Raw genomic sequence first — 16,449 nt, forward strand, 5'->3', positions numbered from 1 at the left:
GGCGGTGTCTCCCCGGGGGTGTGCTTTTGGGGGAGGATTATCGAGGGATTGACGGGGTTTTGGGAGGTGTCGAGGGAGCTTTCTTGTACGTCGAGAAATTTCGGGAGAAAAGGCCTACTGATGATTTCTTATCTTATTAGGAGTTAGGGAGATGTCTTGGTGATTGATGGGGATCTATAGAGCGCCATGAGTGCAGTGAGAAAGAGTGCGTGTTCCGATATTAAAATATGTCTCATAAGTTGAATCAAAGGCCTTTTGTAAACTTGAATAAAAAGTTTTTCATCCCTTTTACTCAAGAGCTTTCTATTCATCCTCTTCGAAGGCTTCTTATCAATCTCATTTAAAAGAATTTTATCAATTCCAATAAAAGGTTTTTCCATTTTTTTCTTCATATTAAACCTTATTTGAAGACCATCCTTAGGAGCTTGTGTTTGTAGTGATGACATGAAAAATTCTGCAGTTGGCAAAATGAATTGACTCTCCCTCATTAAAAAATTAATGTTCGTCCAGCCGTCAGTAATTTAACATTCACAGCGAGAATCGAATACCCTTTGACTTCAAAATTTCACGGTTGTTAATTTTCGATGAACTCCCTTGACTATTTCAGAAACCTTTTACAAACCTGAATAAAAAGTTTTTCATCCTTCTTACTCAAGAGCTTTCTATTCATCCTCATTGAAGACATCTTATTAATCTCATTTAAAAGAATTTTATTAATTCCAATGAAAGGTTTTTCCAACAAAATGTAATGCTGTTTTTCATTTCTCATCGAAAAATTCCGCAGTTGACAAAATAAATTGACTCTCCCTCATTAAAAAATAAATGTTCATCCATCCGGCAGTAGCTTAACATTCATAACGAGATTCGAATACCCTTTGACGTCAAAATTTCACGCTTGTTGATTTTTGATGAAGTCCCTTAACTATTTTATAAGCTAATAATGACACCGCACACGACACGTAAATACTTGTTGCCCCATCGTAATTAGCTCCATAAATATTCCAGAGCAAACATCGCGCTTTGAAGTTTAGGATTGAATTTTCAGATTATATTAAACCCTCTGCCGTTTGACCCTCGCCCGTACAATCCTTTGATGATGAATATGTCGCTCACTCCTCGGATTTATGCACGAGTTGTCGACTATTTGAGGCATTATTCAAATCCTCGAAAATTCCGTTTAAATTCATAAAATAAATAACGCGAGAGGAAAAGCAGACGGGTGGATTGGAAAAATGGGGAATGATGGATATGCCGTGACATGAGCTGGCAAGTGGAAGAGGAATATAAACGAGGGGAAGTGGATGGCTGACCGCTTCAGAGTTAAAACAGAAAATTGGATTTCACACGAGGAGAAAAGTTGGATAAAAATCAGTTGGAGAAAAATTCAGTAAAAATTACCCGAAAAAAAACGTAAAAATTACGTTTCGAAACGGAATTCGCGAGCGAGATAAAATTCGGAACGGAACGTAGAAATAACTCACCAAGTTCATAAAAATTGTTGAACGTTCAAGAATATTTGATTTTGGAGACATAATAAGTCGCCATGTTTCTGTAAGATTTTATTTCTTCGGGAAAAATTACAATTTCGTACAAGTACTGAAAATCGAATTCACTCCACGATTACTTGACTTGTTCGGTAATTTTTCTCAAACTTTTTTCCTGCCCCCATTGTTGACTGATAACGAGGGGAGTTTTTCAATATTCGATCATAAATTTCAATTAACTCATTTCATTTCGCCACTTCACCCCTAAATGCACTCTCTCCAATCGTAGAAAAGACCAGTTTAATGTGAAAAATTACGACGAAAATCCAATTTCGAGGTTGAATGTTTTTTTTTACATTCAACAAACATTTTCCATTCAACAAACATTTTCCATTCAAACCTCGTCTTCATTAAGTACACGTTTGTCTTCAGTTATTCTAGCACTCGCCAGCAGTCTTCGGGACAAACCCCTGGCAGTCTCCACAATCTAAATAAGAAACGAGAGAAAAAAGGTAATGGTTCTGTTAATGGTCTGGAGGAATTGAACTTTTATTCATTTTTTTTTTCGTTTGTCTGTTTCTTCTAGCCTTTTGTTTTTATTTGGCTTTTTTTTCGGTACCTGCGGCTCGACAGTCGTCACGGCCGCTATGTCCTTGAGGTCGGAGAGGATCTCATTGGCCCGATCCCTTTTCCCTCTTTCCTCTAGGATAACTGCGTAATTGATGAGGGTGAGGGGGTCCTGAGGTGTCAGCGCGTGAGCTTTGGAAAGGGCCTTCTCTGATCCCTCCAAATCCTCAAGCTTCTTTAGGGCGACTAGAAGTTTATTGCGAATAAAGAGTTATTATGGCTTTGTCCACAAGTAAATTGATTCAACACGACAAAACATCTCTTCAGGGGAACATATGATTCCCTGACAGAACTAATATTCTCCCTCAGTGCACGTGCACCAACAAAATTTCATGGAAATATGGCGAATTCCATGGAAAATTCTATTGGATTTTTATTGATTTTTAATTAATTTTTTTCTTTTCTTTTCATTTTTCTTTTTTTATTTCTGCCTTCATTTTTCCTATGAAATATTTTCCACTCAACATTTCTGTTGAACAAAAGCGTTAGTTTACTAAAAACTAATTTCAAATCTGGCATAAATCCCACAGAATTTTCTACTGAATTCGCTAGGTTTTTCTGCAAAAAATTGTTTCGTACGTGCAATATTATCGACTCTCACATTTAGCACGAACCCAGCGAACTAATTAAATCCCCTCCACTGCACTCGCCAATTTACATCCCAGAAACATCACTAGGCAAAATTTTCCCGAATAATTCACCCCTAATTCAATTCAAAAAAATATTTTTAAAATCTCGAGAATTTCCAACTCAAAACAGCTCCACAAGACGCTGCACAATAAATTTAATTTAGCCCTTCGCTACGGTACAAGAATATTCTGGACACGTACAAGTGTGACTCCGCCAGTATTTAGAATATGCAAAAGTTTCTCCCTCCCTCCACGGAATCCGGGTCAGGAAGGGGTTTAAAAAAATAATTCAGCTGCAAGAGAATCTTTCCGGGAAAAATTATGCGCATTTTCCTCCCCCCCCCCCTCACCCGAATCTAAAATGTAAATTGAGACCCCTGAAATTTGATTCAATCCGGCGTATGATGGATGCATTGAAATGCAAATCATAAATTTCCAAATGCATAATTTGGGGTGGAATGATGCACTTACTTCCAAGAAGGAGATAGGGCTGGGGATTTTTAGGGGCTGCCGTTACTGCGGAGCACAGGTAAATTGCTGCTGATGCTGGCTGGCCGGTGGTCAGCAGTACTCTTCCCAAATTACACGCCGGAAGCAGTGCCATCGGGTTCAAGTAATGAGCTCGCTTCAAGCAACTGATTGCCTGTAATTTACGAAGTATAGAGCGGCGGTGCACCGGTAAAAATTTTTGGTGGGTTCATCAGGTATTTTCCGATGGGTTCGTTACAAACACACGAGAGCGCTTCATGTCGATTTTGATGGAAAGCTTGTTAATATAATTAAAAGCTTCTTATTAATGTTGATTGGAAGCACTTTAATTAAACGCTCCTAATCATGAATTTTTTATTTATAGCTCCTAATTGCATGAATATTTCCCTTCGTCCTTGGAAAAACAGAAAAAAATGAGTCGAGCTTTCCGGTCCACCTCTTCAATTTTTTTTAGAGAATATGAATTTTCCAAGAATGCAAATGAGATTTTTTTCATTCGAATGTATCAGCTCCAGGTGCTTGTCGAAAAGTATTTGATTAATCTCAATCAAAAAATTGTATGAATATTTCTTTTCATGCTAGGAAAAACAGAAAAAAAATGAATCGAGCTTCGCGTCCACCTCTTCTGTTTTTTTTTTTAGAGAATATGAGTTTTCCAAAAATGCAAATGAAATTTGTTTCATTTGTCACAATTGCAAATTCTCCATTCACTTCAATCAGTGCATTCATATTCTCTCATTCATGTTCCCCTGTGGAATCCCGAAAAAAATCCAGAAATAACGTGGCAACGAATTGTATGGGACACGGCATAAAAAAATCAAACATTCAAATGGATTTCTCTTGCATGTATCTGTACTATGAAAATGTTATTCTTTCCCATTCGCGTATTTATTCAGCGGAGGAAAACCCGGTATTGCTGTGACTCGAGAGGACGATCGCACAACTGGGAAAGGAAATGACTGCGTCCCAGGCCATTGAGGGCTCTCCGTCCCTTGTGGACATTAAAAAGCTCTCGGTGGCGTCAATGCCCCACGTGTTCACCGGAACATCTCCCGCAATACACGGGTGAGCTTTCTACACGCTCTGGTATTCAGCGGGGGAAAATTCACCAATAGTATGCGCGCTCTTTTTGTTCGTCTGATAATCGCAGTATCCGTTAGGATTCATATTGGATGCATTGAATTTTCGGGAATTATCGGCATTTATTGGGGCGCCGTTAAATTAAAACGGTTCATTAATGAAATTTTGTCTCTTTGTCCGATTTTAGCTGATGGAAGTGTTTCAATAATCTTTGTTTATCGTTATTTTACATCGGTTCGACCCGGTTAGGGTACACTGCGATGATTGGTCACCATATGAGGGAAACCCCGTCGCGCGTCGTTCTTCTTTAATTACAATTGACTGGTTAACCGGAAAAATTAAAAAAAAATTAACTTCGTCAACTGAAGTGTCTAAAGAATTATAGTATTTTTTGAGAACAACATATTTCCCTAAATTCCTAAAGAAAACAAATTATTTCGAACAGATGAATTATTTTTTCCCATATTAAATGAAATTGGCCATGACGCGACGTTGCCGGAAACTCGCTAAATGCGCTTGGGCAATGTATAGAGTGAATTCGGCAATGCTGGAGCCTAAGTCACACGGCGGGGAATCCCCGCGGAGGTGACCAGAGACGATAATTTTTGGACTTGTACAACTCTGGAAGCACCATTGGAAACGTCAAACTGTACGACACAGTTCGAGAGTATATTGCAACCACTTGGGAATACGCTGAGACAGATAGTGCGAGCGTCTCGATGTCTTCAGACAACTTTTATCATTAAAACTTACGGCATAGACACCAGTTATTTTTTGTTTTTGCGCAGTCAAACATTATTCTCAAGATAGGTAGGGGAGACCGGGGCGAAGCGGGGTAGCTAAGACATACTTATCTTGCTTTTTAGCAATCACTATTCACATTCTAAAATTATCAACTCGTTTCTCCAACGTATTACAGTTGGGCGCACTGTGGGGTAGTGTCCAAAAACTTTAAAATAATTATAAATGTTGTTTCATAAATTTCTTTTTCACCTTCGAGTCTCCAAAAACGACAGGAAAACTCTGAAATCGATAGGGTTTTAATAACGAATAACAAATTCCAATTGGAGTGAGGCAGTTAAATAATTAATGATATTAATTAATAATAATAAAAAATATATATTCATGAATATATGAATATTTATGAATATTTTTAGTATTCAATTAATTAATAATTAATCATTAATTATTATTCATTGAAACAAATTGTTGAATTTGTCAAATTGCTAAATTTGTGGGGTCGATTAATCAATAATTAATGAATAACAATTGATGCTCAATTAATCGAATTGATGAATAATAATTAATTAAAATAAATAAGGAAAAAAAACGGATGGGGTGATTTCAAGACAAAAAATTCCAGAAGTAATACTCGTTCGAGGTTGTACGTAAGCAGACAACTTTACGCCTCAAATTAGTTTTCCAAGAATATACCGAAGTTGTTCAATAAAAATCGATGACTAAGCAGTGCTTGAGATTGGAAATTTCCCTGGCTTTGCAATGAGCCAACACTCAATTCCCCATACCCTTCACCCAGCGATATATTCCACAAAGTAGAAACTTCCAAACTTGTAAACTCACAGCAACAACTTTCTGCTTGCCATACAGACACATGCCAATGTTATTCCACAGGTGATAGGATTCCGGAAGCATCTGAACTGCAGTTTTATACTTGAACAGCGCAACATCGTACTCCTGATGAGTCTGCGGAGGCAGAAAGCGACAAATTAATTTTACGCGTGCATAATTATGCGCGAGATGATGTTCTAATTTCGTTGAGAAGTCGCAAAACTTTATTAGTTCGATAAGACGAGTGTACGACATATCTTTGAACAATTTAATTTCGGTTTCAACAGAAATGTTCGGTGGAAAATTCTCGATTTTTTAATGCAATAGACAAGAAAAAAGAGTGGGAAAGACGTAGGAATTTCGTGCGGCAGAATTCTCATAGAAAATATTCTCACAGTAAATCTGCGGAATTCGTCAATAGAATTGGCCAAACACTAGTAGAATTTTCAATAGAAATCCAATAGAATTTTCGAATTCGCTGTTTTTCTGCAAAATTTTTCCGTGCGTTGAGAAAAAATCAATCATAAACTTCTTCTGTACTTGGATAATATAGGCCATCGGTACAATAGCTGCGGTGCAGCCCGCGGACTGCGCCAGTACAGTCCCGAATTGTTGAAATGCCTGCTGATCGTCCCCTGCCCTGAGGTACACGAGCCCCAGCTCAATAGCTGCATCCTCGCTCTCACAAGGAGTCCTGGAAGTTGAGAATGAGTGAATTCATTGGCGCCTGAACGAGGTCTTCATCAATTTCCAACATCAAAGAGCACACGAAGGATCACATTAATACTTCCACGACTCTTGAAGAAGCTACCCCATTAACAGGAGAATTACCTCTATAATAACTAAATTTCAATTAAGTTCAACTTCTCGCACTTCGTTTGCATAAAGTGCGCAATTATCTGGCATTTCCATCAGCTACTTCGGGAGCAGGTCGTGCATAAGACTATGCAAAAATTTAATTCAATTAATCGTAACGTTTAGGTTGCACTCAAATCTGCATCGAAAAATTTTCAATGAACTCGTGAAACTTTTTACGACCAACTCGAAAACGAAGGGTTACAATAATGTTTTTATACGGAAATAAAAACCTCTCTAGATAGGGGTGAAAATTTAGGCGACATATAGGGACGAGGGTCATGAGAGTCAGACGTGTGAGAATCATGAATGAGCAATTTTCACAAAGAGTAATTTTTTTTCGCGGAAGAAGAATGGAGTCTTCCTAGGGAATAAAAAATTCAAGGACGGCGAAAGGGTCGCGTGGGTCAGGATCATAAAATAAAAATAAAAAGACTGATTGAAGTGTTCAATCTTGTCGAGTATTCGAGGAAAAACAATCACTCACGAATAAGTTGAGAAGGAAAATATTCTCTATTTGAAAAGAGAATAATTGTGGACTTGACTGATAAAGATGATAAGGGTCAATTCTATTTAATTTTCAATTTTTTCTGGATAATAAAAAATAAGGAGAATAAAAATTCAGGCTCAGGCGAAAGGGTCTCGAGGGTCAAGATCATAAAATAAAAATAAAGACTGAGTAAAGCGTTCCATGTCATCACGTTCTCGAGGGAAAACAATCGTTCATGAATAACTTGAAAAAAAAAATTATTCTCAAGTTAAAAAGAGAAAAATTCTGAGCTGAAATGATAAAGACGATAATGGTTTGATTGTGAGTACCATTTCAAGAGGAACAAGAACCTCTCGTCAATTCTATTTTATTTTTTCAATAGAGCAAGTCTTCCTGGGTTTTCATGAGTTTACCAATAAGAATACTGACTTGAGTGCTGCGGAATAAACTTCAATAGCATCGTTGACTCGATTCTCCTCAACGTAGAGACGTGCCAGCGATAGATAGGGAATCTCATTCTTCGTCAATTCTGTCGACCTCTTGAATTCCCTCTTGGCGTCCTCCGATAAATTTAATTTTACGTAGCACTCACCTTTAATTGAACAGTGATTAATTAATGGGTTTCGTAGGACATCGAGCGTGAGTTTTTAATTAAATGTGATTTTTTTTTTAATTGTGAGAGTCAATGGAGTGGATTAAATGCCAGGGAAGGGGACCATTCGCTTCGAAGAGGAAGGTGAAGTAACGAATTTTATAGTCTTATTATTTTTCCTTCCGAATGGAGGATATTCTATTCGTAAAATCCAAAATTGACCTTTTTGGTGCCAGAATACCTAATTTTGGACTCAGGAGATCGATCATGAGATTGGTTGCATCATCTGGTGTTGAAAGAATTTATTTTGAAAAAAATATTTAGGGAAAGGTCAAAAATTTTAACGGCAGTGGGACAATGCTGGCATCAACGTTGCGACAACGTTGGGCCAACGTTGAATTCAATGAATCATTGAATTAATTTTAAAATTTATCATCCTAGAAATTCCATTCGGAAGCAAATTGCCAATTTATTAGCAAAATATATTGAGTGTGTTGTGACGAAAGCAATTTCCCACTTGTTCCAATATTGTATTTATTGAAACGTATAATTTTCATTGGAAATGTGAACGATTCCCACCAAGACTGTGATGTATCTCCCAATCAGGTGCGGCTGACATTCTGCCGGCTTCTAAATAAGCATCGACAGCTCTCTTGTGACTTCCGAGAAGAAATCTGCAGAAAGTAACTCGATTTAGTGGTCTATTGAACTGAAATTGCAGTCCGATAATGTCATTTTCCAGTCGTTATATTTTCAGCATCGTTCCACGAGGTACTCACAAAGATTTGGCAATTTGCTTCACGTTGTTGACATTCGTGGAATTGACATTGTAACAGTTCTGAAAGCAGTCGAGGGACACTTGAATTTTTCCCTCTCTTCGAAGAATCAACCCCTGAAAATAGAGAGCGATCCATGGAGAATCGATTTTATACTGCTCTAACTGACGAGAAAAGAAGAAATCGAGAAAAAAATTGTCCATTGTTTAAAAAAATGAGAATCGCTAGAATTTTGTTATTTTCCCTCGGGGTTTTAATTCGGAAGGTGGGACGTGATCTCCTGATACCTGAAGATTTTACGGATGAAAGGATTTACTAGAAAAATCTGGGGAATTCACTGGACAATTCTGTTGCATTTCTATTGAACTTTCTATTAGTTTTTGGCCTATTTTTGGCTCTACTGAAATGTTTAATAGAAAATATTCAATAGAAAAAGTCAAGTTTTTTCATTCTATTTTCTTTTTCTTCTCATCAAGAAGGTCTCGCGAGGTATCTTATACGAAGCCTCTACTGTATAATGTAAATTTTTTTAAGCAGAATAAACCAACAGGGTTGGATGCTCAGATAAAAAAAAATCATCGTAAGATGGTTGTTTTTGCTGCTAAACCCCTCAATTACAATCCATAAATCGCCCAAAGACGTATTAATCAAGACCTCCAACTCGTCGTTCCTCCCACCATTTGTCTTCGCGAATTTAATCCACTGCAGACTCCCGACTACATAACGGCTTCATCAACTTTCTTCCCAAAACTTTGCAATTGTACATCACGAAAGGATCGAGCAGAACAATTCAGCCTCAGCCCCATAAATACAGAGTTCCCCAAGCAGATTGTCCATAACTTTTCATCATTCCAAACTCGGACGCAATTCGTGCCATTAATCCACAACAATTCATAATAAATCCCCCATTGTTCTCGAATTTACCACAATGAGTTCGAAAATGTCGTTTTACCTTCAAATAGCTCGCGTACTCATTGTGCCCATTGGAGTTGGTCAACTCCTGGTCAATTAAGTACTTCGATATTTTGTACTCGTGACGCGTGTAGTGGCGATGCAGCAGCCAGTTGCGGCACTCAATAGCCGGGATGTCTGGAAAATTAATGGGCAAATGGAAAATTCGATTAACAGTTGGTTCAACCGATTTGTTGACTTTCAATCGCAGTCAGACTTCGGGTGTAAAAGTTGATGAATGGATCTTTTGCCAGATAATTCTGGGAAAAATGTTTATTCATTCGGTTGTGAATTTATTTGCATTCAAACGATATTCTAAAACGTGACATTTCGGGTGACTGGCGAACGATCTTTAAAGAGAGTTGAATTAAAATAAAACGAAATATTTCTCTCGTTATTTTTTTCCTCATTTGTTGACTTTCAATCACAGTTTATAGTTTCTAGTCTTTGTTTGGCGGTACAGCAGTGGATGAATACAGCTTTTTCGAAAGTTAAATTCAATATTTCGATTCAACAAATGGAATACAGTAGAAGAATAAATAACGGGAGTTGCGTTGAACGGAGAAAAACGTTTTTCATCGAAAAAAATGCCTGGTGCTATTGAATTCTTTAGAATGTTCATTTGGTGATGAATTTATTCATTCAAATAGTATTGAAAACATGACATTTTCGGTGATTGGAAAACGATTTCATTGGACTCATTCCACTGTATCACAGTAAAGAATGAAAAACTGAATTCGTTTGAAATTTTTTCATCGAAATATCTCATCAACGAAATTATTCGATCCGAAAAAATTGCTGACTGCGTTTGCAGTCCAATAAACTTGATGGTGTTCGAACCTTTTTTTGACTTGTCGATTGACCTTTCACTCCTCCGATTAGCCGAGTGATGGGGCACCCCGCCGTTGCTGAGTGTATTGTTTGCCATCTAATAGTTGTCTTCGAACAGCCTCCGCTCATGCATCCACTGTTAATTATCTCAACGCGGCTTGGCTACAATGAGACTGCGGTGGGCTATTGTTGCCGTATTGTGTATCCTCGCTGTTGTCTTGGCAACGCTATGCGCTACAGGGGTATGATTCAAAGCTCGTGTCTTTAGAAAACTTCATTAATGTGAGTAAAGTACTTCGTCGGAGATATAACAGAATTTTGCATTATATTTATCATCATAATTACCTTTCTTCGATCTTCAGAAATTGTTTTTGAACGCAAAAATTGTTTTGTCGTGCACGGAGAGAAATTCTTTTGAAAAATTCTAGGGCTGTAAGGTAACGTTTCCGGGGATTTCCGAGGGGCTATTCATTTGTGAGGTGAACGGAAAAAATAGACCGGGAAAAAACATCCCAACCATTCTATTTTTTCCGGGATTCCACACGGAGAGAAATGTTCAATAAAAATTACGGAACTTACAGTTCGCTCACCGATTACGGAATCGACTCAGAAAATTTAAGTGACGGTATGGGAATTTTTCACAGGAGATTCAGTTAAAAATTACGGAACGCTCTGGAAAAATTCCGTGACAGTTCCGCAGAAATTTTCTACAACCACATTTAGCTCCGGAATTACGGAAGAGATACGTAATTTTTATTGAATATTTCTCTCCGTGCATTTGTGAACTCAGAGAAATCCTGGGATTTCATCGATTCCAGGGGATTTCAATTGAAATCAGTAAATCAGCGGCTCATAAAACCCTTTCAAATACATAAAAAAGAAACTTGCCAGACAAGTGTGAAAGTTTTTTGAGATGAGTTTCCAAACTCGAGAAGAGTTTTTTGAAGGTATTCCCGGAGTTTCAAAAAAATTTTTTTTTCAACTAAATTCCTATCCACTGTTTAGTTATAAATTATAAATTATTATAACTTTTCATTGCTGAAGGTTTTGCAAACTCCACGGATGTGTTCCCGAAATTTGCAAAACCTTCAAATTGGTAGAAAAAATAAAATAATACAGCTTTCTCCACCCATTCATTCACTCCATCCGCAAAATGCCCGCAATTCTCGAAACAGTAAAAAATCCAAGTACAATCCATACACAAAAGATGAAAGATTTATGCCCTTATATTCACGAATACACTGAGAAAAAAAATTATTTTCGCCAAATACCCATTTACTTGAGAGAAGTATTTATTTTGTCAATTCCATATTTCTCCTGCCGAGTCATTCCCGGGAAATTCTCATTAGGCTTCAATTGTGACAATTATATTTCTCTAGAAGATGATCATGTTAGCTATGATCTTGAGTGAACTCCCTCAATAATTATCAACATTAAAAAATCATTCAAAATTCTTTCCCTTAGAAAATAAGAAATTTAGGAAAAATGAATAGGGGAGGCTGGGGTAGAACGGACACTTTTGACTTTTTCTAAAATATTAATAAGGGGTTGAAATGTTGATAAAATTTAATTTTTTTTTTCTCAATACAAAGAACAATTCTTTCCCTTTATGACGAGCCTAAACTGAGCTCAATTGATCAATTTGTTTCTGAGTTATGAATAATAATAAAAAAGTCTAAAGTGTCCGTTTTACCCCACCCTCCCCTAATCATTGAAGGAGTTCATCGAAGGTCATGTACAGCATAGTCTTCCTCTAGAGCAACATGATTGTCATAATTGTAACCTAATCGGGCTCGTCTGGGAATGACTCCGGTAGAGAAATTCGACTTTAAAAAAATGAATACTTCTCCCAAGTAAATAGATATTTGGCAAAAATATATTTTTTTCTCAGTGTACACCTGTAAAATAACCCTAAAAGCCTGAAACCCCATGTGTTATCACTCTCCACAATTCAAATACACCCCAACTCCCCCAACGGTCCCTCCACGAACTTTAAAACGTCATGACCCCAACATGGCGCTCTGTGTTACCCGTGTTATGCCGTGGAACAATAGGCCACGCGTGCGGTGAGAGAATTTCTCCCGAGATAAAGTGAAAATACGGTGGACAGGTGCATTCTCGCCTTATCAGCGTGTCAGCCGGTGGTCACAGGGACACTTGCGCCTGCTAATCGACCCGACCACGGGGTAAAAGGGGCTCATTAGGATGTAGACAATGCGATTGATCAATTATGACATAACTGGTGTCAGCGGCTATTACTCGGGTGAGTCATTATTTTTTCACCAGTTTCGAGGGACAATCGCTGTTTAGCCGGCGGACTAGACTGCAAGAGCGATTTCTCGGGACTATTGTTCATGACTGGGAATTATTTATGGAGGGGGTGGAGGGGGCCTTTTATTTCCACCTGTTAACAGTCAATGTTATGTCTAGTAGTCGCTTTTATCAGTCGATGGTGGTGCATCACGCTCTATTTATTTAATGCTTGCAAACATTAAATAAATTTACTTCCGCGGCAAAGTAATAAATATTGGACCAAACGATTTTTTGAAAATTTTTATCGACTGATTTATGAGTTCTTTTTTAATGGCTCTCACGAAAGACGTTAATTGAGGGCTTCAGCTGGGCGGAAACTGGAGATAACAATTCAGTTTCTATTCTCTTTTGTTATCAGACAGGAAAAACGACGGCCTTCGGGTTTGAATCGAGGGATTTGTTCGGCGTTGAATGGGATTTTATTCAGAGGATTTTTGCAGATGTTGGGGGTGTTATTATCGAGATGCCAAGAGGTTTGTGGGAAATTTGGAGGAAAGAGTTTTTGTAGGAAATTTAATTCTGTACAAAAATGTCTTGTGATATTTTTTCACAGAACCACTCGTTCCCGAGATAATTTGGTAGTTATGAAAAATGATTTCTCTTGAGAATTTAGTTTTTGATGTGGAGAGAATTTTTTTTGGGTTAGTTAATTTTTTTGTGGTGTCTGTGGATTTTTTTACAAATTTTCTTAAAAGGCATCAACCGAATTTCAAAGGAGAACCCATTCGGAACCAAATTGCTAATTTATTCGCAGCAATAATTATGCTCATATATAAAAGTAATGCAATTGTCCACTTGTTTTTCACTTTTATTACCGAAGAGATACAAATTAAAGAGCCATTGATAGCCTTCACCTTAAAAAATGCTGTGTTTACATCATGTCAACAGAATTCTAAATGAGGGAGTAATTTATTTCCGTCCTGTCGACACTCCATTTCATCTTAAAAGCCATTTTCAATGCAATATGTCCATAAAGGGATGTCATTAGTCCTTTCGAGCTCCATGTACTTGATTTTGACATCAAGTTTTTTTTCATGATGTCATCAGCGTCGTTAATGGTGTTGTTTTTGGATGTTGATGGAGATGGGGGGAATTTGTTGCAGACGAGATGCAGCACACTAATGAATTGTAATTACTCGTAATCGATAATCGACGAGAAGAACTGATGAGTTGCTCGGTGGAATTGAGGCAGAGACGGCAGACAGGGATGACGGAGGATCCCCACAGATTAGCAGCCATGATGAACAAGTCCCAGAGGCTGGTACTGGGGCTTCTCGTTCTGCTCCTTGTGGATATTATTTGGGTATCCAGCTCCGAACTGACTAAGGTAATTAATTAAGTAAATAATGACCAATCGGAGGGATCTGGTCCAGTGGGGATTTCTGGCAAATCTCTGTTGTATCTTTCATCTCATTTCGTGGAGGAGAGTCTCAAATTATTTTTCATGCTGATGAAAATTGATGTTTCGTTGAGTAATGCGACTATATTTCTATTCTCAAAGACTCCAGGAGTATATTTGCGATGAGTTTGCAGGTGTATTGAGAAATGATAAACTCTAAGTCCGAGGAGTGGTGTTTCTCGTACAATTCTTCATTATCTGGAAATTAAGACCCGGCCGACACGATTTTTTTCTCTTTTTACTCCCAGAATCCCCGGAAGGGATGATAATTGGGGGTGGAAGAATGGATGTAAAATTTAATTTTTTTATTTCGTGTATATAGATCCAACAGCATAAAGCCAATCACAAATTCCGGAAATTTTTATCGCGATGCAATTCCACTGAAATTTCAGGAAATTTTGTCATTGAAAATTCTGAGTTTCGTGGAAAAATCAAACAGAACTGTAAATTTCTGGTCTATTTTTCCCTGAAACTGAATAGAAAACCAGAAAATTCTGGTAGATATATTCTTCAATTTTCATTCATTTTCCATTTTTTTGCAGTTTTTTTTTTGCATTATTCGTTTTAGACATGTATAATCGATCTTCAATGCATCTGGGCTTAAGAGGGGAGGTCTTCATTCTCAAAATTCTCTCCACCCGTTCTCTTTTCAATTCTCGACCTCGAATTCAGTAGCGAAGCGGTAAACTGGGTTAAGTGGTTTTCACTATTCGCTAGTTTTTGACGAATATCTCGGAATCTAAAAGAGATAGAAAGATTTTTGTCATGAACTTTTTTGTAGAGCCAATAGAGCGTTATAAAAAAAGTCATGAGAAAAATTTTGCCACCTCTCTTAGATTCCGAGATATTCAGCAAAAACTGGCTAATAGTCAAAATCGACTTAACTCGGTTTACCGCTTCACTACTGAATTAATCTTTGAATTAATTCTTGAATTATCGTCCATTGTTGGTGATTTTAATTAACAGTACGTCTACAAAGAAGCATCATTCGAGAAGCCATTCTTCAGCACCTACGTGAACACCTCAATGTTCACCCTCTACCTCCTGGGCTTGTGCTTCTGGCCCCCCTGGAGAGATCAGTGCAACAAGCCCACAACGTACATGTTCATAGATCCAAATGCCGAGGACGACAACTTCTACTCGGAAGCCAACACCAGCCTCAGTGATCCCACATTCGTTCCAATAAAGAAGCCAGATCACTACGACAGATCCTCAGGAACTGAGAGCGATGATTCCTCGATTCGTGGAGTGCGTTTCAGCAAATTGGCGGAGGTGAGACACATGTCTGAGAGCGACGCCACTGAGGCTCTTCTTGCCAGGCTGAGTTATCAGGCCAGTGTCAGGGCTGGAGAACATGCCAGGAGGCAGGCTCACAAGTTCTCGGTCCAGAAGGTCGCCAAGATTGCTCTCATGTTCTGCTTCCTCGTGAGTAATTTCATAACGTGACCGCAACATTTTTATCGTCATCAAAATGGAATTAGAAGAAGAGAGTTAATTTTCATAAATTAACTCCTATCAATTAATAAATATGATACAATACAATTTAATTAATCATGAAATATTATTGTAATATTATTATTAATTAATCAATAAATTACTTATTAAGGATGTTTATCCAAAATCACAAGTACTTGAAAAAAAATTGATTGGCTAAACATTCTTAAATTTTCCAGTTATTCCTGGCAAACTACACATTCCAAATTTCTCTCGCTGAAACCGAAGCTGGAATCGTGACAGTATTATCGTCAACCTCGAGTCTCTTCACCCTATTTCTAGCCACATTTTTTCCAAGCAACAGTGGTGACAAGTTCACCGTTTCAAAACTCGTGGCTGTGGCAGTTAGCATCTTTGGTCTCGTGTTGGTGGGACTTTCTGACATGCACATGGAGAGCAAGGGCGTACCACCGGGCATAATATTGGCTCTAGTCAGTGCATTTTTTTACGCAACTTACATTGTTTTTCTGAAGAGAAAAGTCGACCATGAGGATCGCATGGACATTCCAATGTTCTTTGGTTTCGTTGGACTATTCAACTTGACTCTCCTCTGGCCATTGTTTTTTATCCTTCATTACGGGCATTGGGAGGAGTTCGAGTGGCCCAATAGCCACCAGTGGACGTTTCTCATTATCAATGGACTTATTGGGACTGTACTTAGTGAAGTGTTGTGGTTGTGGTGAGTAAAAATCATTTTACTATTCGTTTTCATCATTTTTTTATCGCCTTTTAGTCATCAGTCATTGGTATTTAATTCCACTGTTTATTTTTTTGCTCATTTTATCGTTTGTCTGATGGTTATTTGATTGTTTATCTATAGTGCCGAATTTTCATACTGCTGTGTAATTCACGCAGTTGAAGTTTCATACT

General features: G+C 37.9%; 2 protein-coding genes across 3 annotated transcripts in view; one reads left to right on the top strand and one right to left on the bottom strand.

Moving 5' to 3' along the window:
- Positions 1-1,623: 1,623 nt before the first annotated feature.
- LOC107048189 (Bardet-Biedl syndrome 4 protein) lies at positions 1,624-10,550 on the bottom strand. Its single transcript, XM_015271256.1, has 10 exons — positions 10,383-10,550; positions 9,544-9,680; positions 8,595-8,707; positions 8,395-8,489; positions 7,653-7,815; positions 6,419-6,572; positions 5,891-6,013; positions 3,212-3,383; positions 2,104-2,297; positions 1,624-1,971 (listed from the first exon to the last, which is right to left on the bottom strand). Exons 1-10 carry the CDS (start codon positions 10,468-10,470, stop codon positions 1,879-1,881), a joined length of 1,332 nt encoding a protein of 443 aa, XP_015126742.1. The 5' UTR covers positions 10,471-10,550; the 3' UTR covers positions 1,624-1,878.
- LOC107048188 (solute carrier family 35 member F5) overlaps positions 7,908-16,449 on the top strand; it is a 14,415-nt gene continuing 5,873 nt past the window's right edge. The window contains exons 1-4 of one of the 2 annotated variants that reach the window (XM_015271255.2): positions 7,908-7,959; positions 13,790-14,013; positions 15,052-15,510; positions 15,759-16,258. In XM_015271255.2, the coding sequence (XP_015126741.1) occupies positions 13,852-14,013; positions 15,052-15,510; positions 15,759-16,258 (1,121 nt within the window). In that variant the 5' untranslated portion in view covers positions 7,908-7,959; positions 13,790-13,851. Of the gene's footprint in view, positions 7,960-12,398; positions 12,637-13,789; positions 14,014-15,051; positions 15,511-15,758; positions 16,259-16,449 lie in introns of those variants that run through there. The other variant, XM_015271254.1, reaches the window with a different exon arrangement.

Source organism: Diachasma alloeum, unplaced genomic scaffold (assembly GCF_001412515.2).
Source record: "Diachasma alloeum isolate Michigan unplaced genomic scaffold, Dall2.0 Dall_scaffold_00185, whole genome shotgun sequence".
Lineage (NCBI taxonomy): Eukaryota > Metazoa > Arthropoda > Insecta > Hymenoptera > Braconidae > Diachasma > Diachasma alloeum.

Bases quoted from the DNA above. Each gene is read 5' to 3' on its own strand.
- LOC107048189 (XM_015271256.1), bottom strand. From the start codon at position 10,470: ATGGCAAACAATACACTCAGCAACGGCGGGGTGCCCCATCACTCGGCT. The intron at 6,014-6,418 runs GTACAGAAGAAG...CTGCCTCCGCAG, and splicing joins CGATGGCCTATATTATCCAA to ACTCATCAGGAGTACGATGT. The intron at 1,972-2,103 runs GTACCGAAAAAA...TTTCTTATTTAG, and splicing joins TGACGACTGTCGAGCCGCAG to ATTGTGGAGACTGCCAGGGG.